Below are 22,475 nucleotides of genomic sequence, written 5' to 3' on the forward strand. Positions count from 1 at the left end.
GATACTTAAGTGACGATATATAAAGTCCTTGAACAGGTGAGAAGAGAAAGGATCCAGTACACAGGGAAAGGAATTAGCCTTTGAGGGAAACAGTGACACTTCCAATATAACAGAAAAGCAGATTGAGAGGTTGTGTACAAAGCAGGCACATTGGGAGATTAGAAGGTTTAAACATAAAGGAGTTCTCAACTGACTGGTCCTATTTTCTCAATGATTTATGAGGCAAGATGCTTAGCTAAGGTGACTGGGGCACAGCATGTGTTAAACTGTGTGTTAAAAAAGGAATTCTGAAATAAGTTGTTTTGGAGAGTAGAAAAGTAAACATTCTAGAGCCGAGTGCCACTTGAAAAGATTTATGATCAAGAATTTAAAGTCAGACCAGTCAGCAAGAATAAGTGTATGAGTTTTTTCCACCAACATTCAGCTGAGGTGGGGGCGTGGCAGAGAGGTAAGAGAAGGGTATTAGGTTTTGCCAAGTTTAAAATAGGTAAGGGCTATGGAATTAAAGGTGTTTGTGATGGAGTGATTATAATAAGGGGTTGTATAATCCTCATTGTTCAAGGAGGAAAGTTTGGACATGGATGAACACAGAAAAATGAAAAGATCAATGATGATGGACAGAATGAAAATGAAAAGTGAAAAAATGTAGAGTGTAACTAATGGGAGGCAGTGGGTAAGGTAAATAAAAGAAAATCTGATTAGAAGTAAGGATATGAAGAAACTTAGAGGACAGGTGGATTATACACAATGATGTTGGGGTCACTAATAAAAGTAGTATACAGGTATAGAAGAGAAGAGTGATCTTGCTGCCAAATATTTCAGTGAATGAGAGTGAACCAAACATGACCAGATTTTTTTTGAGAAGGCTTTTAACTCTTTTAGTTATTAATCTGTTAGAATACACCAAAGCTTCAAGTACTTTAGGAAATTTTTAGGCTCAGCGGCCATGGCTCATGGGCCCAGCTGCTCCACGGTATGTGGGATCTTCCCGGACAGGGGCACGAACCCGTGTCCCCTTGCATCGGCAGGTGGACTCTCAACCACTGCACCACCAGGGAAACCCTCTTAGTCCTTTTTAAAAGAATGCCTTCCTATCTTTATTTCAAAAGATTAAATGCAGGCATATTAAATTCGGGTATATTCCATATATCAAATTCTTTTATAGAACTAAAAATGAAAACATTTACTCTTTTAGCTTATTCTATACAAATGGCAATATAACAATTGTGGGTTCATTTTTTCTTTTTATGTATAACTGACTTGCCTATCAGAAATCACCAGGAGAATAAAATTTATTTGCAAGCTAAACAGTTAACTGTCAGTCTAACTGATGGGATTTTTTTAGGACTGGATAAAGAGAGTTAGACTTCAATATCTCGGGCAAGATCCTTCTGTCCAAGAAACACAAACATTTTGGATTAGTAATTAGAAGATTATTGTTCAACATTATTCAGAGCTAATCACATTCTGAGTGGTTTTTAGCCTTGGACTCTCCAAATTCTTTGACAAATGAAAAAAAATTTTTTTTAAATATTAGGCTTGCTTAGGATTTCTTCTTATACCCTTCTATGACCTTTGTTAGAAAACTGTTCTGTGATCTCATCAAATAATGAGGCTTTAAAAAGTAGGTAGCATAAAACTAAAAATCTCCCTTTTCATAAAAAAAAAATAATGCTATTATAAAGGTAGAACAGATGTTTACTGTTAGCATTCACAAATATTAAATAGGATTACCTCTAAAAAATGTTTTTTAAAGCAAATACTTAACTATTCAGTTTAAGTAAAATTAAACAATATATGCTCTCTACTAACAAAGCTCAATGTCTGTTTCTGGAGATCCTCTCTGGCTAGAAAAAGATTTAGAACATTATTTGCTTAATTAAGACTACAGTGGAGTGCCCACCAATTTTATGTGAAGACTACTCTATATGTGAAACATATATATTTTTTAAATATTGTAAATGGACTCTTTCTTTCATTGTTGGAGATCAAGTCACAGCACATGAGCATGGTCAGATTTTAATTTACCTCAGTGGGGGAAAACAGATATAATCAAACTGATAGCTCTATCCAAACATATTATTTATTCTTTATGACCACCTACTGCACCCACAAAATTGGTTTCAGGAACTCCAGCAAGTAGTCCTATACTACTAATAAAATCTAATTTGATACAATCAAGGCATGACAAAATTGAGGTTACTAGAGAGAATGGACTGCTTTTTTCTACATATTATAATGACCTCTTCTCTTACAGGAAAGATATTACTTTGACTTTATGCTAGACTTAAATTCACAGGGAAAGTTTCTTAGATTAGCTGTACTATCCTTGCTTCTCTGGTGACTGACTCGCCCCAGTTTTCTCAGGTCTTGTCTGGTTTTAGCACTGAAAGTCCCACATTTTGGGATACTCCAAGCCAGGTAAATCCAGATGGTCATCCTACCTACTTACAAGAATTAGTGATTTATCTTCAAAACAGCTTTAGGTGATACCATTAAAATACTGGATTAATAGCTGATGTAAATAATGGTGACCACTTTTTAGTGATTCTGTACATTCTATAAGTAAAAAAATACATGTCTGAAACTTTTTGAGTTACTAAATCAGTATGTACTCAAAAAGAACATAGGAGAAAGCCAATGAAAATGACACAGAAAAAAGAAAATTAAAAAAATTTAGTGTTTGGGATAATAGCTCTTTTGTTCCTGATGCAACTTACGTATTCAGAGTTCTTTGGCATTCTAACCTGGAATTCTTAGTTCATAATTAGAAGATTCATACTATAACTAAATATACTTATATTTTCACCTAAAAAAATTAAGAGTTAATATAGATAACAGGGAAAAAAATTTAAGATATTAAAATGATTTTCAAAGATATGGCTATAAAATAAATGTGTGTAGCAATCTTGTACTACCATATTTCTTTTTTATTCCTCTTCAAGTTTTTAACAATCTTCATTTCGTAACAGAAAAGGAGTCTATTTCCCAAATTAAAAAAATATTCTTTACTAAAATTTCCCCTTAAAATCTTAGCATAAATAACTTATGCTACAAAACTTTACAGAACTATAATACAATATGTTTAAAGATGTGATGAAGAGCACATTTAAAACTAAAAGGAGGTCAAATCTGACCTCTGGGCCATGAAACACTACATTAACCGTTCTGCAGAAAGAAAAATGATAAGGTGTGAAATGAGGACTCAGAAACTAGGACCTTATCAGTTATAGTATGAGTCAAGCCTGTAAGACAAATTGCTCAGCAAGGCAAGTCACCTTCCTGCTGTGCTGAGGATATAGCTGAATTTCCAATGCTACTGACTATCTCCCTCATCATGTCTCCTAGACTTGATATCATACAGTCAAGGAATGGCTTATAGTTCTGAAGCATCTGCTACTTATTTTGAATACATTTATCAAAGTCACCAATCAGGTGACTATTATCTTTGTCCTTTAACTGGCAAGTCAGTGTTAAAATAAAAATCTTCAAAATAAAAACTATTGTACAAGGACCCTGCATTGACAAAGAATGATGATTCTATCTCAGACTTTTTATAAGTAAACTAAGTTTGTTATTTAAATCATTTTAACAGTTTGCTTGGTTATTATAAGTAAAATCTGTAACATAAAAATTTAGCAAAGCCCACAAACTGTCTCACTTTAAATGTGTACCTGAACATTGATGGACTTTTTCAGCAGTTCTTCTACAAAGTTCCAGTTTGATTCCAATTGTCTCTAGAAAGGGAGAAAATATTGCATTAAAATTACTGCTTTTAATTATTATTAAAATTATAAAGTAGCAAGTTAAGTGTGAAGTACATTTTCTACTATCATCAGATATCATTACAATTTCTTGACTGTCTAAAATTACTTTGGCAAAGAGTTAGTTTACAGACTTGGAAGAAAAAAAATTACAACTATTCCAATCCCATATAAACCTTATCAGGAGTGGTTTTATCAAACAGTGGTACTTCTATAAAATTATAAATGTTTTAACAAATAATAAATTTTTGCTGTCAGATACAATCTAACAGGGGAAAAAAAAACCTTTAAGTATATTTTGGATTTTTTTACACCGGCGACTGTCCTTCTTTATTCTGTACTTTACTCAGCAGAGATTTTTACCTTTGTTTTATGCATAACAGCTTCAAGATGGTCTACTCTAGTAAACAAGTAACTAAAAATCTTATATAGAAAATTAAAAAAAAACTTTTACACACTGCTACCTCATTTAGCCAATGGTCACTTATCTGGCAAGCTCAACTATCCTGAAGACTCTCTATAATAAAGAAGAAAGTCAAAAAAGACTTTCACAAAGCCAACATATTTCACAAAGGCTAGGCACTGAGAACAATTCTACTTTTCCAAAGGGAAAGCCTGGAGGAACTTTTCACAGGATACCTAGTTCATTTGATACTCAGTTCTTAAAGGTTTGGATATGTGGATATCGGTCAAAACGAGAAGCAAAGAAAGAACCTCCAAGAAGCAGCAAGTAACAAGTAGTTTCTGACAAGATAAGAATAAATGGTGCAGAAGTTACCATAAGACTTCAGAAAACTAAGACACAGGCCTTCAAGAATAAAGGCAAAGAGCCTCATCTACCCTTCTATCCGTGTTATAACAACTATGTTGTTCATTGAACTCCAGTGACCAATACAAAGTTAAAGCATGTTCAATATTCTTGATTTTAAATGGCTGGATAATGTTCATGTAAGATGCTAACTACATAAAATCACTAAATAAATATTTCCTTAATAAAAGTGCCTAATGACTGTGGTAGCCAGCCTCTAAGACAGTGCCCAGTATCCCCCTGTCTCCTAGTATTCATACCCTTATTTAATCCCCTCCCACACTGTACCAGACTTGGTCTGTTACCAACAGAATACCAATACTAGTAGGACTGATAGTATGTCACTTCCAAGATTAGAAGTCACTGAAGCATCCATCTTAATGACAATCTCTCTCGTTGACTTCTGGGAAAAGCTATGCTATGAACAGGATCGAAGAAGCCCACATGATGAGTGACTGAAGCCTCCTGCCAAGGTGAGCGAGACTAGAAGTGATTCCTCCAGCCCCAGTCAGGTCTTCAGAGACTGAGGACCCAGGTGACAGCTTGACTATAACCTCATGAGATCCTGAGCCAGGAGCCCCTAGGCTCCTACTGGATGCCAGACCCTCAGGAACTGTGTGAGAAAATGTTTGTTTTAAGCTGCCAAATTTTCTTACTCATCAATAGATAACTAGTACAATGATACAGTTATTTTTAGAAAGGAATTATTGGTTTTTTGAAATACATTTATGTAAATAAAGTGAATGCAAAATATTTATAAGGAAAAAATATGTAGTAAAGAATATGGCCTTGCCCAAAGAGGTCTGGACTTTATCCTTGGTTTCTGGGAGGTAATCTCCGGGGCCCTTCGAATGTTTCGCCTGATAGGAGTATCTTTGTTTGCCCCTGGGCCTAGGGTCATAACTATTGTCTAACAATGTAACTGAGGGTGGAGGGTGGCCACACCCACACAGTCTTAGGGTAGGGCTAATTATACCTGAAAATCAACAATGTAACTTAGGCTGGGGGCTTTGGGTCCTGTATTATTTGACCTGAAGACTGAGCTCAACCATCATGTGGATGCAATCCATTATGCCTATGTAATGGAGCTCCAATAAAAACTCTGACCACTGCAGTTCAGGCAAGCTTCCCCGGTTAGAAATACTCCCTGCATACTGTCACACACTGATGCCAGGTGACAAAGGTGTCTCAACTCTATGGGGAGAGGACAACAGAAGCTCCACATTTGCTACTTTTCCTGGACTCTGCACTATGTACTCTTCCCTTTGCTAATTTTAATCTATATCTTTTCCCCATAATAAACCATAACTGTGAGTATAAAAGCTTTCAGGGAGTTCTGTGAGTCCACATAAATTACATGGCTCTGGGAATCCCCGAGCTTGTAATTAGCATCAGAAATGAGGTAGCCTTGAGGACTGTGCTCTAAAACTCTCTCAAAAAGGAGACCATTTTGTTCTAGCAATACTATGTGTACATTGTGTTGGGGTCTTTACATTATTACTTCCTAAAATAAATCGTACCCAACTCATAGATAACACAATTAAGTCTCAGAAATGTCATGTACACAGAAGTCAGAGCATGAATTCAAATCCAAGTAGGTTTGGCTCCAAAGCCAGTGTTCCTTCCATTATACCATGCTATCAATAAATGAGTTTCTTTTTCTAACAAATTTTCCCTCAGCTTCCAGCAATCCACTTTTATATCATTCTTTATTAAGATAACATCACCACTAGTCCTAAATAATCACAAGCATGACAGGGTTGATGTATTTAGTTTTATAATTTGATAGGGCTAATGAGTATATTTTGGTTATTCTAGCAATTTGAATCACACAAATCAGAGAGAAGTAGTATGATTCTCAGCCAGAGAATTTCAGCTCTATTTAATAGTACTGTGGTTATAATCTAAAACAAAAATAAACCACAATTCAGAGGAAAGAATGGCAACTATATCATGCCCAAATCAAGTCTAAGTGGGAAAATATGTATAAAAGGTAACATATTTTTCTTCCACAAGGAAACTTAACTTTGAGCAGCTACGGTATTTTTTTTTTTTTTCTGTATACTAAGTTGTAGTATAGAAAGGAGGTAACAGTCATCAATTTGGGGCTATGTTTTATATTTCTTATCCCACTATTAAAATGAAGACACTCACTTAAGCTTCAGCACAGGTGGTATTTCCACCGGAAATATAAAATAGACACCCCACTCTCCACTTACAGCCGACTAGGTAACCTGGAACAACTCTCATTTTAAGATTGTATTTCACACCTTTTATCTAGTCACCATTTCAGATATTTCAAAGAAATGCATCAGCTGGCCTCACTGACTGCACTATGTTCTGGGCAGGGAAGGCACTGTTAAAATGATCCCTGCAATGTCCCAAAGTAATTTTTCTCTTTAAACTATATTTGCTTTTAAAATAGATGTCTGGGATTGTAAGAGGCTAACACACTCTCATCAGGAACAAACAAGGATGGCCACTCTCACTACTTTTATTCAACATAGTTTTGGAAGTCCTAGCCACAGCAATCAGAAAAGAAAAATAAATAAAGGGAGTCCAAATTGGAAAAGAAGAAGTAAAACTGGCACTGTTTGCAGATGACATGATACTATACATAAAAAATCCTAAAGACGTTACCACAAAACTACTAGAGCTCATCAATGAATCTGGTAAAGTTGAAAGATATTAATGTACAGAGATCTGTTGCATTTGTACACACTAACAATGAAAAATCATAAAGAGAAATTAAGGGAACAACCCCACTTACCATTGTATCAAAAGAAATAAAATAATTAGGAATAAACCCACCTAAGGGGGCAAAAGACCTGTACTCCGAAAACTATAAGATGTTGATAGAAGAAACTGAAGATGACAGAAACAGATGGAAAGATATATGGTGTCTTTGGATTGGAAGAAATCAATAGTTAAAACGACCATACTACCCAAAGCAATCTACAGATTCAGTGCAATCCTTATCAAATTACCAATAGCATTTTTCACAGAACTGGAACAAAAAGTTTTTTAATTTGTATGGAAACACAAAAGACCCTGAATAGCCAAAACAATCTTGAGATAGAAGAATGGAGCCAGAGGAGTCATGCTCCCTGACTTTAGACTATATTACATAGCTACAGTAATCAGAACAGTATGGTACTGGCACAGAAACAGACACATAGTTCAGTGGAACAGGATAGACGGCCCAGAAATAAACCCACACACTTATCGTCAATTAATCTATGACAAAGGAAGCCAGAATATACAATGAAGAAAAGACAGTCTCTTCAACAAGTGGTGCTGGGAAAACTGGGCAGCTACATGTAAAAGAATGAAACTAGAACATTCTCTAACACCATATACAAAAATAAACTCAAAATGGATTAAAGACCTAAATGTAAGACCAGACACTACAAAACTCCTAGAGGAAAACATAGGAGGAACACTCTTTGACATAAATCACAGCAATATTTTTTTGGATCCGTCTCCTAGAGTAATGGAAACAAAAGCAAAAATAAACAAATGGAACCTAATTAAACTTAAAAGCTTTTGCACAGCAAAGGAAACCATAAACAAAATGAAGACAACCTACAGAATGGGAGAAAATATTTGCAAATGATGCTATAAAAAAGGGATTAATTTCCAAAATATACCAACAACTCAGTATCAAAAAACCAAACAACCCAATCAAAAATTGAGCAGACGACCTATGTAGGCATTTCTTCAAAGAAGACATACAGATGGCCATCAGACACATGAAAAGATGTTCAACATCACTAATTATTAGAGAAATACAAACCAAAACTATAATGAGGTATCACCTCACAAGTCAGAATTGCCATCATCAAAAAGTCTACAAATAATAAACACTGGAGAGGGTATGCAGAAAAGAGAACCCTCCTACACTCTTGGTGGGAATGTAAATTGGTGCAGCCACTATGGAGAACAGTATGGAGGATCCTTAAAAAACTAAAAATAGAACTACCATATGATCCAGCAATCCCACTCCAGATACATGCACCCCAATGTTCAGTGCAGCAGTACCTACAATAGCCAAGACATGGAAGCAACCTAAATGTCCATCAACAGATGAATGGATAAAGATGTGCTGTGTGTGTCTGTGTATATATATGTATACATATATATACACAGACACACACACAATGGAATTTTTACTCAGCCATAAAAAAAAGAATGAAATAATGCCATTTCCAGCAATATGGATGGACCTATAAGTCAGAGAAAGACAAATATTATATGATATCACTTATATGTGGAATCTTAAAAAAAAAATACAATGAACTTATTTACAAAACAGAAATAGACTTACAGACACAGAAAACGAACTTATGGTTACCAAAGGGGAAAGAGGGGGAGATTATAAATTGGGACTGTGGGATTAATGGATACACACTACTATACATAAAATAGATAAACAAGGACCTACTGTATAGCACAGGGAACTATATTCAATATCTTGTAATAAGCTATAATGGAAAAGAATGTGAAAAAGAATATATATAACTGAATCACTTTGCTATACCCTTGAAACACTGTACATTTCAATTAAAAAAATAAATAGAAACAAAATAGATGACTGGGATTGTAAGAGTTTAACACACTCTTATCTAGGTTGGGAGAAAAGCATTAAACAGAAATATATAAAAATCTAAAGTCTCTAGTATGAGAAGTGAGATACCAAATTTTCCTTAAAGGCCTGTGTTAAGGAATTGGCAACTTCTGTGATTTAAATCCACATACAGCAAAAATCCAATTTACAAAAACTTAAAAAAAATTAACCATATCTCAAACCTATTTAAAATATAAAGATTTCACATTAACCTTCAGGGCAAAAGCAGTTCACATTTAAAAACTGAAACATCTCTATGATTATCACAAGACTAGCAGTATTTCTCTGCTGCAGAACATATGACTAACTATTATTACTTCATATCCTCCTCTCACACCAGATTACTCTTTAGTGGAATAAAGCATGCTTAATGCATAACCATTTTCTATATGGTAGCTGGCTATGCTAATACATCATAAGGAGAAAAAAAGAATTCAGATAATTTTCAAAATTCTGACCTAAGTATATCTCAGAAACAAATTAAAATCCTATATAATCTCTCTGAAAGAATGAGTCAATACACCTTTATGTTCATAGATTAAAATGATTATATGATTTATAAACCAAATTGAGACACTTCTGAGAATAAAAGGGAACAAACGAACCAGATGGGATGAGGGGAAAATGGGCATAAACTGGGACTGTCCCTGGCAGACTGGTACACATGGTTATGCTACCAGAGACCTATTCATGAGAGGAAGTTCTCAGAAAGTTTCTCATATCAAATTTATCTAAGCGATAAAAAATAGGGTGATATTTAACCACTGTGTACCTCAGTTTCTTTACCTGTAAAATGGATATAATATTAACTTCTTGCCTACTGCATAACACTTCATTGAGATAAAAACCAAATAGTCACTCTCAGATATTAAACACTTTGCAAATGCAATATGCTAAAGGTATCACCCCTAATGAAGACTATCATTAACTGGAGAACTTAAGTTTTTGTTTTTGTTTTTGTTTTGCAGTACGCGGGCCTCTCACTGTTGTGGCCTCTCCCGTTGCGGAGCACAGGCTCCGGACACGCAGGCTCAGCGGCCATGGCTCACGAGTCTAGCCACTCCACGGCATGTGGGATCTCCCCAGACCGGGGCACGAACCCGTGTCCCCTGCGTAGGCAGGCGGACTCTCAACCACTGCGCCACCAGGGAAGCCCTCAAGTTTTTCTTTTAAAGACATTAAGAAGTCAAGAAACGTTTGAAACTCTCTGAAGACTCATGAATAAAGGCAAAGTCTATTTTACATATATACATACACATTACACATCTTTATTATTTTATCATATGAAAGGTTTTTTTCCCCAAATACCATGGCTCTCTTTCCTCTTAAAACCTTCTATATAATTTTAAAAATTAAGATTGAAAAAAAACATATGTTTCTTGGCAAAAGAAAACCATAAAGGAACTGCTGACAAATATTAAAAGACAAAGGTTAAGCTATTTTAAATACAGAGAATTCTTTCACTATCTTGATCCAGAGCTAATAAAAGCAATAATGTCCTACGGAGTTCCCTCTATGAAACTGAAGAGTGATTTCAGCAATGCAACATAGGGTGGTTGTACCAATACAATTCAAAACTACAATAGTAATACTAATGATATATATTAACGTGGCTAGATTACCTACCATACTGGGAGCATGTGGGGGTTGATATCAACCACTATTGAAATGTACCACTCACTCAAATAAGTGTTAATGGCAGATCCAGCAAGCATTAATAACATGAAAGCACATTCCTTGAAGCAAAAGGCAGTACAATCTATTTCATGTGTATCCTATCACGGGCACCTATTATTATGATGGCCACTCAGTAGGAACTCAGAAGTGCTTACCTAATTACCCTATTTATTTACACTGCAGAAATATGTATTTGGAAGAATTAAGGTTGGGTGGTAAGAGAAATAAAAATGCTTATGTAAAGACCTTTGAATTATAGATAAATTTTTTGAGTTCTTTCATTGTTGTTCTAGTATTTTAAGAACTAAAAGATGTGAAACATAACCATATTAACTCCATTATAATACTCAATGAAAGGAATACTAAAGTAATAATGGCATTTATCAGTTACCATATATCAGTATGGGAAGGACTCATGTGCATAAACAAAGGACATATGATCCTTCTGAGAAGTTCATTCTATTGATCTTATTGATCTCTCTCAATGAATTGGTAGAATGCTTAAATACATCGATACTGAGCTGTGTGTGGACTTCTCAGAGCACTTTCTGACTTATCTTACTATATCTTGTGATCTCTTAAAGGACCGTTTATTACTAGGGAATCACTCAGAGGACCTCTAAGGCCCTTTCTCCGTTTCTAGGACACTATGTCAATACTAACTGACCCTCAGATTCCACGGATGATGTCTGGGCTCTGTCCAGTATTCCAGAAAGAGGAAAATCTGTGAAGTCCATCAAGGAACATGTTTCATAAAGCAAACGTTCTCATACCTGATAAGAGTATGAGATCCAAAGGACTTTTTAAAAATAAGAATTTCCAAACTCCAGACCAGATTACAGTACTAAAACAGGATCTCTAGATTTAAGAAATCTGAATTTTTAGAAACTCACAGATAGGCCTGTTGATCAGCCAGGCTTGTTAACCACTGCCAGAAAAAAAAGACAAATTTTGAAAATACAGACATGCTTATTTTATGGAACTGATGGGTTGATATAATACTATGTTACTTCTGAACATGGAAGAAGTTATATACAAATAGGGTTTCAGATAAATACACCTACCAGCTGATTTTATTTCATAGGGATTTTAAAATAACACTGAAAAAATGTTTCTAACTAGAAATTAATATACTAGTTAAAATCTCTGTCTTTTTACATGAAGTAACTTCATCGTTGTTTAACAGATTAAAATATCTTCACAAAAATCTTCTCTAATTCATTTCTAGAGATGTAGGCTTTCCCTCTGGCAATCTTAAAGATTTTAGAACTAGAAGAAATCTGAACAGAACAATTCAGTCCCATGATTTCTGGATGAGAGAACAGAGGCCCAGAAAGGTTTAAGTAATTTATTAACAGTCACAAAGCTACTTAGTAGCAGGCCAGGACTAGATCCCAAGTCTTTTCCCTAAACAAACAGTAAAAACAAAGATTATCATTTTCAAGATGTTTACAGAAAGGTTTACAGCTTCTAGATTCAGAAGCTGAGTTGATTTCTGTAGGATTATAATCTGATTTTTATTGTTTCTCCTCACTTGCTAATTTGCCTACAAAAAGTACATATTGATTGATAATACAAGAAAGTTTGAAAAAATAAAATCTTACCATTTCATCCGGTATTCCATGGCGATCAAACTGATAAAATGATGCTACATGAGCAATCATCCACCAACTAAAACCCAATGGATCCCTGGGCTGGATTATAGGCACAGAAGGTCTTCTTCGGTCATTTGATTTTTCAAAGAGCGTTTTAAGTACTTTATTCAACCAGTTCCAAAATGACTGTAGAAAAAGAGGTATTATGATTCAATTAAATTTAGACACTTATCCAATAACCTGTGATTTGGGTTTTTTTCCTTAATTTTTGTAAGGAAATATAGACACAAAAGAGAATACAAAACACATATATAAAACTTAGAGAATAATAAAAATACCCAGGTTAAAAATTAGAAAATGACTAGTTCCTACAGTTTCCACAATCATATCTTCTCCCATCCAGGAGTAACAATTATTATATATTCTGACTTCTATAATATATCATTCCCTAGTTTTTTAAGTTTTGCCACATAGATATACACGCCTCGATCACATATTGTTTGGCTTCACCTGTTTTTTTTTTTTTTTTAATGTGTTTGTATTCTTACGTAGCTTGTTTCTATTCTTTGGTAACTTACTTCTTTTCCTCAATATTATATTTGTGAGATTTACCCATATTAGTGAGTATAGCCATAGTTCATCAGAGTATTCCAATATATGACTATAAGATAAACTATTTACCTAATTTACTACTGTTGAACATTTGATGGGTTTTAGTAAGATTTTTTTCTAGGTATTTGTCCATTTTATATAAATATTTGATATTATCAGATATTTTAATATCTGCAGAGTTTGAAGGCATGTTACCATTTTCATTTCTAGTACTGACTTGTAATCATCTCAAGAAAGATTAGCCAATTTTAGTAATTTTTTTGAAGAACCAACTTTTGGCTGTTTTGATCTTTCAATTTTTTGATCATCTTTGTTGTTTTCAATTTCATAAATTTGTGTTAGTCTTATTTACTACCTTTTATTTTCTTTGGGTTTACTATATAGGAATTATTTCCCCTAACTTCTTATAATGAATTCTTAGCTCATTAATTTTAACTTCTTTTCCTCTAACATTTGTATTTAAAGTTATATATTTCCCACTAATTATATCTTTAGCTGTAGTCCCAAAGCTTTAATTAGTAGTATGTTATCATTTACTTCAAGATATTTTATAATTTCCATTATAACTTCTTTCACCTATGGGTTATTTAGAAATGCATTTCAGTATTTCTAAGCATATGTGTATTTCTTCTCTTTGTAGTTCTGTCAGTGTTTATTTTCTACATTTAACAGCATATTACTAGCCACATAAAATTTAAATATATTTTATCTTCCTGGTGATTGGACCTTTAATCAGCATGAAATGACTTAATGCTTTCGTTGGTTTTAAGTCTAATTTTCTCCAATATTAGTTTAATACATTACCTTTCTTATATCTTTTTTCTATCAATTCTAAATCCTTCTGAATTTTGTTTTAGATTCTCTCTTACAAACAGCTTACAGTCTGACAGTATATGTTTTAAATGAGCAATTAGTACATTTGCAGTTAATGTAATGTAACTCATATATTTAGTTTTAAACGTACCATCTTTTTTTTTATTATTATTATTATTTTTTTTTGCGGTACGCGGGCCTCTCACTGTTGTGGCCTCTTCCGTTGCAGACCACAGGCTCCGGATGCGCAGGCTCAGCGGCCATGGCTCACGGGCCCAGCCGCTCTGCGGCATGTGGGATCTTCCCGGACCAGGGCATGAACCCGTGTCCCCTGCATAGGCAGGCGGACTCTCAACCACTGCGCCACCAGGGAAGCCCGACAATCTTATTCTGTACTTCTATTTATACGTCTATTTTTTCCACCTATACCTCCTTCTTGCCTTCTTTTGGGATGACTACTTCACTATTTTCCCCTTTATTAGCTTGTAAGTTAAATAACCTACTCTCTCTTCTTTTAGTGGTACCTTAGAAACAACAGCATACATTCAAATATCTTGGTAAGTTAATATATATCTTGCAATTCTCTCAGACAAAACAAGGACCTTAAAATACTCTAACTCATTTATGCCCTACCCAATTTATAAGCCAGTATTACCATGTATTGTAATTTTTAATCCCATTATATTATTGATTTATACAGAATATTTACCACTTACTTTATTCCTTCTTCTGCCTAAAACTTATCTTTCAGGATTCCCTTCAATTTTGCTTCATTGAAAATTGTTTCACCCCAGTCTTGAAAGATTTTGCTGGATGAAGAATTTCTTACTGAAAATTACCTTGTTTTAATACAATGAAGATTTCCCACTGGCCTCCACTGCTGTTGAGAAATCAGCTTACAGTCTAATTGTCATTCTTTTGAAAATAGCATTTTTCTGTGTGAATGCTTTTAATCTCTTCTCTTTGTCTCCAATGTTCTGCAGTTTCACTACGATGTATCATGGTGTGTTTTTCTTTTTATTTGCCCTAGATGGAATTCATTGGGCTTTTTAATATGATAGCTTTCATTAACATTAGAAGATTTTAAGTCATTTTCTCTTCACATATTTTTTCTGTTCCACTTTCTACTTCCTCTCCCTTGGAACTATACATAGAAGTATATCAGATATTCTCTCTAGTCTCACATGCTGCATTTATCTACCATGTTTCTTCAGTTTTCTTTGATCTGTAACAGTTGTTCAGATTATCTTCCATGACTGACCCTGATGTTCTTGAGTAGGCCAGCTATTTAGGTTTGACTAGTATTTCTTCATGATTAGATTCACACGATGCATTTTTGGCAGGAATATCAAAAAAAAATCTTGTTCTTTCAATGCATCACATTGAGAGTACATAATATCAACTTGTTTTATTATTGGTTAACTTTGATATCTTGGTTAAGGTGGTATCTGCTAGATGTTCTGCACTGCAAAGTTACTGCTCCCTTTGTAACAGACAAATACTGTGCAGAGATACTTATCAAGCTATGTAAATATTGTGCTTTTCATCATATTTTTGACAGCCATTGAGGATTCTTGCCTGAAACAATTACTATGAGGGTTGTCAAGTGGTATTTTCAAATTCCATATTACTTCTACATTTACTAGGAAGAGCTTCCCTTCTCTCCATTTATTTATATCACTAAAGACTCACAAATCCTTACTGTACAGATTACAGTCCTTTGCTATCATTTATTTTTTTGCTCAAATTCCCAGATTTGGTGTGTGGGAGATCTTCATGTTGGCCCTTGTGTCCTTTTGACAAGTCCTCATCATTTTTTCAGCACCTCGTTAGTTTCTGGTACAAAAGGTTCCAGACTCTTTTTTTATTTTGCATGCTCCCACCTAGAATCAGTCATTTTACCATTCTCTTTTCACTGGAGAATGGTCATTTCAAAACCAAGACATAGCTGAAATTTTCTCATTGCTACTCAGATATCCACCTAGTAAATAAGGTAGAAAATGTATATATGTCCACTCAGACATATCACTCAAGAAATACTCATTAGTTTTCCTTTTCTTCCCTGAAATTTAAGTCTAAATGACATCTACTAGGTACTGAGTGTTGAGTTTTTAAGAACGCACTCATACAGATATAGCCAGTATTAGTTACATTTTAGAATATTTTCTGGGATAAAAATATGCCCTTAATCATATTAGTTTATTTTCATTCTTGGAGTTCCCACATAATTTGTGCTACGTGTGAATTCCCAAACATTCCTGATCCTCTCCTAGGTTTCTCTAATTGCTTCCTATCCTGTCCCCCTGGGAAGCAGCACCTTGTTGCCTCCACAAAGGTCAGCAGCAGCAGTCCAGACAACATTTGAAAATAACTTAATAACCCTGAACTGCTGCTCCCCTTTGGACAATTTCCTTACAGCATTAGTCCTTTGAACACTGACTTGGTTCCAGAAAATGTCCCTTTCTCACTGGGAAGACTCGAAATCCCATTCAGTCTTCCCCTCCCTCATTCCAAAGAATAGGACGGAGGGTAGGCAGTAGAGAGAAGGAATTAAATACTTCTTTTTGGAAGAATGTAAGCTTGTGTGCACACACGTATATATATATGCACACACATAATTTGTTCTTTTAAAAAAATAAACAGTGCATTACAGAAATCAGTACTGACACATCATAAATTTTTAAAATCATGTACAAGACAGAAAAAAAAAAATCTCTGCTTTCAGCAGTCTGGAAAGCTCCTAAGAATAGGTTCTATATAGAGCTTAGCCCGCTGTCAGCATTCAGGGGAATGATCACATCTCCTGCAATATCATTAACTCCTGAGTGAATGAAAGAGAAAAGCTTCCCTGTTCCTCCTGAATCTTTCAATTGCTTTTTCAGTTTTTCTTTCTCTGCTTATCCACATCCATCTTGGTCCCCAAAGCCATTGCCCGTCTGATAGTACAAAGAGTAATTTTTAACTTGCTTCTTTGTTGTTTTAGAAGGAATTTTTTGTTTTGATTCCTTTTTGTTTGGTTAATTTTTCTTGGTCTTGAGATTCTATTAAGGGATGTCATAGTTAGAGCCCATATAACCTCCACAGAGCAAAAGATGGGACTAAATCGTTTTTCTTTTCTTCTTTTTATAAATTTATTTATTTATTTATTTTTGGCTGCGTTGGGTCTTCATTTCTGTGCACGTGGGCTTTCTCTAGCTGCAGCGAGTGGGGGCTACTCTTCGTTGCGGTTGCGCAGGCTTCTCATTGTGGTGGCTTCTCTTGTTGTGGAGCACGGGCTCTAGGCACGTGGGCCCAATAGTTATGGCTCACGGGCTCTATAGCACAGGCTCAGTAGTTGCGGCACAAGGACTTGGTTGTTCCACGGCATGTGGGATCTTCCCGGACCAGGGCTTGAATCCGTGTCCCCTGCATTGGCAGGCAGATTCTTAACCACTGCGCCACCAGGGAAGTCCCTACATTGCTTTTCTTTAAACTGAGGGCTTGTTCTATTGTGCCATAATGGTATTTCATTCAATGCTTGGGCTGGAAGTCCGAGATCAGGGTGCCAGCATGGTCACATGATGGCCCTCTTCCAGGTCACAGACGTCTGCTGTGTCCTCACAAGGAGGAAGGGTTTTTGAGTCTTTTTAAATGCTCTACTGTTGCCTTGTTTTATGTTTTTTTTAAGAAGTCTAGTGCAGGTCAACTTATTTAGCTTTTCTAAGTAATTTAGCCTTTTTGCCTAGAGGATATGAAGATTTCCTTCAGGACTGGAAGATATTTCCTCTATGTCTGAAGTCAAATAGTTTTACAATATGTCTCAGGATGGATTATTTGGAATTAATCTTTCCACTTATCAAGCAGGCCGTTTCAATATGTAGATTTGGGTCTTCTTTTACTTCTGGAATATTTTCTTGGATAATAATTTTGAGTGTTAGCTATATCCCATTGTTTTGGTTTTTTTTAGGGGACTCCATTTATACATATGGTTATTTCTGCTTTGCTTATCTCCCATTTCAACCATTTTCTCTCTAACCATTTATATTCCTTTCTTTATCTCATTTTTAATCTCTTGGTTATTTTCCTGCCTTTCTTCCATGCCCCTTATTAAATTTTCACTTGAGTCTATTCTCCTTGGGCACTTTGTAATTCAGTCAATTTTATAATGATGTTTTCTTCCATTTCTCTCCTGCCTTCAGTTTATTCTTTTCATTAATTCCTAGCTTCTGGTCTTTCTGTTTTAAAATCTGAATATCTTATTCAAGTTGTTTTTTTGTTTTTGTTTTTATAGCCCCAAATGCTTATCTCCTTAATTCAGTCTGGAGTATTGTCTTAGGATTTTCTTCTGCATTATAGTTGTTTCTGGGGAAGAGGGTATCCTCAGCTAAAGTATATCAAATCAATTCTGTTTCCTTGTAGTAACTTTATAAAGACTTGTTTAGTTTCCTTCTTTTCATTTTGCAGGTTTGGACTACTCTGAAAGATTCCTAGTTCAGTGAAGCCCTCTTTTGTCAATGTACCAAAGTCCCATTTCCTTACTAGATTTCTTTTTTTTTGGTGGTGGTGGTGGTGTGAAGTAGGTATGAATCCTTTGTTTTTGTTGTTTTTAATTTATTTTACAAGAGACATTGTTCTATGCTTTTACTTCCTATCCCCTTCACCACCTAATCACCAAGGGGGAACCACTCCCTTTTTGCCTTTTTATTCTCCAGAAGCTCTACCTTCAAAGACTGCCTCATGCTTTGCACACACTTTTATGTTCCTATTCTTCTGATCTACAAAAAACCTTTCCAGTATTTTTCACATTCTTGAAATGGTTTTAGACCAATTTTATGGCTGCTGCTAACTCTCTGTTCCTCTCTCCTCAGAGCAGTTTTTCTCAGACTGCCTGCCCTTGCTTGACAGAAAGGTGTGGTAGTGCTTTGGTAGCTTTTACTTTTAATTTACAGCTTTGAACATTCTTATCTTGCAGGTATGCTATCAACATGTTTTCTGTGCAGTTTTATTTGTTCTTGCTATTTTATATTTTGGGGAAGGTTACACGAGAAGATGTGGGTTTAAGCGTCCACCCATTGTCCAAGGCTACTTAGAAGTCACTGGCTTGAAATTTTTAGTACAACCTAAGCAACATGAACTCAGGCTATAAAACTGTATGAGTGCTGGCTTATGATAAATACACTGAAGCTATTTTAAACTGCAAAGAAACACAGTTAAAGACAGGCAATTTTCCTTACAAATTTAGTTGAGTTTCTAGTTCATTCTTTTGGGGGCCCAGATTTATGGGTAGTTGGTGTATAGTAGGTTACCAACTTGAGTTGATTCTGAGCTTTGTCTTCTATTCTTGGACCTTATAATATATGAAAGCTAATTTTCCAAGTTTATATAATTCAGCAACTGCCTCTAAGCTTCAAGGTTCAGCTGACCTGAATTCCTACCTACATTTAGTATTTGGCCTCAATACTTCTTACTTTCAACAAGTTCACTGACACATCTAAAATGCTTATTATATGATATTATATGATATGCAGCATGATTATTTTTTTAGCAGAAAGGTCAAACTGTCTTACTGTCAGGAATGGAAACTTCTAATTTAACTTTCAAAATAAAATAGCTTTCAAAATCTGTGAATAATATATTTTAGTTGTGTTTTAAAAAATGAAATGACCTATGATTTCCATTATTTTAAGACAAATAACTCTGGTTACTACATAAAATGAAAAGCATAACAATCATTTAGGTTAAACAATACATATTACTATGCAAATTTCTATAATATAGTATTTTAAATTATGTCTACTTTTCTGCTTAAAATCTAGAAAAAGACTCAGGGCAACAAGTATGAACATGCCTTAATTAATTCTATGTAGTTTACACTTTCAAGTCTAAAATTTATAAAATAAGAACAATTCTAAAAAATATAAAATTCTTAAAGATAAACTGCAGAAAATGGAAAAATCTATGTTTACCACATAAATGAAATAAAACATCCTGGAAAATAATCAAAGGAAAATATTGCTGAGACTGTGTAATATTTAAGTCTCACTGTGGAAAGCTTAATGCTACTGACAAACCAAAATGTCACGGAAAAACAACTTTCTTACTCAATAAGTAAAAATGCGTTAAATTTATACATAGTAAATTTACTTTATTTTACTTATACCTAGTAAATTTACTACTAAAATAACTCAAAATAAATATAGTATTATAAACCTCCAAAAAGTTATTATTAAAATTATACAGATAATTTTCACTGTCCTAAAAGTGCCCTGTGTTCTGCCCACCCTCAGAAACCACTAATCTTTTTACTGTTTTCATAGTTTTAGCTTTCACAGAATGTCATACAGTTGGAATCATACAGTGTGTAGCCTTTTAGATTGGTTTCTTTCACTTGGTTATATGCATTTAAGGTTCCTCCATGTCTTTTTATGGCTTGATAGCTCATTCTTTTTAGTGATGAATAATATTTCATTGTCTGGATATACCACAGTTTATCCATTTACCTACTGAAGGATATCTTGGTTGCTTCCAAGTTTTGGCAATTATGAATAAAGCTGCTATAAACATGCATGTGCAGGTTTTTGTGTTGACATGAGTTTTCACTGTGTAAATACCAGCACAATTGCTGGATCCATATGCTAAAACTATGTTTAGTTTTGTAAGAAACAAGCAAAATGTCTTCCAAAGTGGCTGTACCATTCTGCATTCCCACCAGCAATGAATGAGAGTTCCTGTTGCTCCACATTCTCATCAGCATTTAGAGTTGTCAGTGTTCCCAATTTTGGTCATTCTAATAGGAGTGGTAACTCATTGTTCTATCCGTTTACATTTCCCTGAATTTGTAGTGTCTTTAAAGAAATTTTTAAAATATTAGAATTGAGCTTTCGACCTGAAGAGCTACAGAGAAGTTTTTTTAATTTATGGATAAATTCTTGAAAATGTATATAGGAAGAAATTATTTTAAACTCCTAACTGGATAAGAACATATAAACCATTTTAAGTATCATTTCACAGTGAATTATTTGTATTTACTTCTGCATATGAATATTTCTCTTTTTCTACTAATCCAGAACACTTGAAATAAAATAAAAGCCCCATTCTGAAGACTTGATCAAAATGAGGTGAAGTAAAATTTCCCACCTTCCCCTTTGTGTTTATCTTTCTCTCTCCTTGAAATAAGATACTGTAAAATGGATTAATAAAAACCTGTGCTTTATTTCTCCACAAATCTAAATCTACCTCATTTCCTAACTAAAATATTTCCTGATTACTAGAGGGTTTTTAAGTATGGTCTAAAAGATTCTTGACAGAAAAAAAAAAGAACTTGAGAAAATAAAACAGTCAAATCTTGTACTTCCCCTAGATGTTTCATATTACCAATTTAGGGTTAAAAAAATAGTAGGTATTTAGTATTCAGTTAATGCTCTGTTTGGTGGTGGTGGTTGTCTTATTATAAAGAAAGACTTCGTAAGATTTTTCTTTGACAAAACCACTGCATGAATTCAGTGTAAGAGCTAGTACCAATAACTAACATCAATTTTATAACTTACTTCTGAGAGAGACCATTTACTCCTGTGGTTGAGGAGATGAATGAGTAGAACCCATAATTCTTTAATGCATGCACAGGGGCAATGGTGACTCATTAATGCTTCAGAAGGCCTAACCTGCAGGAAAGACCCAAAAAGAGTAACTTATAAGACAGCAGAACTTTACATGCCACATATCTCCCCAAATGTTTTAAAAGAATGATTTAGATGACTTAAAATTTATGCTCAATTACATAAAATTGTTTATAAAAAAACATACCATTTCATTAACTTTTAAAATAAATTTCCATTTAAAAAACAAAAGTACACAATGAACTTTATTTTCAACTTAAAAAAAACCTCTGCTTTAATCATCTAGCCCAATGGTCAGCAAAGTTGTTCTGTAAAGGGCTAGATAGTAAATATTTGAGGCTTTAATAGTGAAATAGTCTTTGTAACAACTATTCAACTCTGCCATTGTTCTACATCAGTCACAGATAATGGATAAAAAGGATGGGACTGTGTTCCAGTAAAAATTTTACGTATAAAAACAGGTGGTGTGCTAGATTTGGCTGCAGGGTCATGGTTTCTAAATCTTGATCTAATCTATCAGCCAAATAAAAAGACTTCTAAGAAAATGATTAGAAAATAAATTTTGATTCTCTGTAATGCAGACTAAATTTTTTTGTAAGAACAAGTACAATTATTAGGAATTTATAAAGGTTAGGCAACTTTACCATTTTTGTAACAAATATACCCTCAATGGCCCCAAATAATACAGAGAATATGCACTGTAAGTATAGCCAGACTTCTGAAATTCATAATGTGTTCATTATTTCACATACTACATACACTTTTCTAACATAATACAAGTAAAAAAAAAAACAACAGTAAAGACATTACTATATCATATCTGGTCAATCTACTAATTATATTAGTTGTAAATACATAGACTAGATTTAAACAATATTAAAAATAAATACATAAAACACAATCTAAATTTAAAAAAATTATAAATCCCAATTTCCCATAGGTAACATTTATGCTTGTAACCTGAAATAAGTGATTATTGTCAAC

The 22,475-nt window shown here is 34.3% G+C and overlaps 1 protein-coding gene across 1 annotated transcript in view; it reads right to left on the reverse strand.

Annotated features, from left to right (window-relative positions):
- MMS22L (MMS22 like, DNA repair protein) overlaps window positions 1–22,475 on the reverse strand; it is a gene marked incomplete at both ends in the record, with an annotated part of 136,730 nt that overhangs the window by 91,489 nt on the left and 22,766 nt on the right. The window contains 3 exons of the mRNA XM_082669051.1: window positions 3,675–3,737; window positions 12,481–12,657; window positions 21,423–21,536. Coding sequence (XP_082525177.1) covers window positions 3,675–3,737; window positions 12,481–12,657; window positions 21,423–21,536 — 354 coding nt within the window. The remainder of the gene's footprint in view (window positions 1–3,674; window positions 3,738–12,480; window positions 12,658–21,422; window positions 21,537–22,475) is intronic.

This window comes from Grampus griseus (genome assembly GCF_964374135.1).
Source record: "Grampus griseus genome assembly, chromosome: 13".
Classification (NCBI taxonomy): Eukaryota; Metazoa; Chordata; class Mammalia; order Artiodactyla; family Delphinidae; genus Grampus; species Grampus griseus.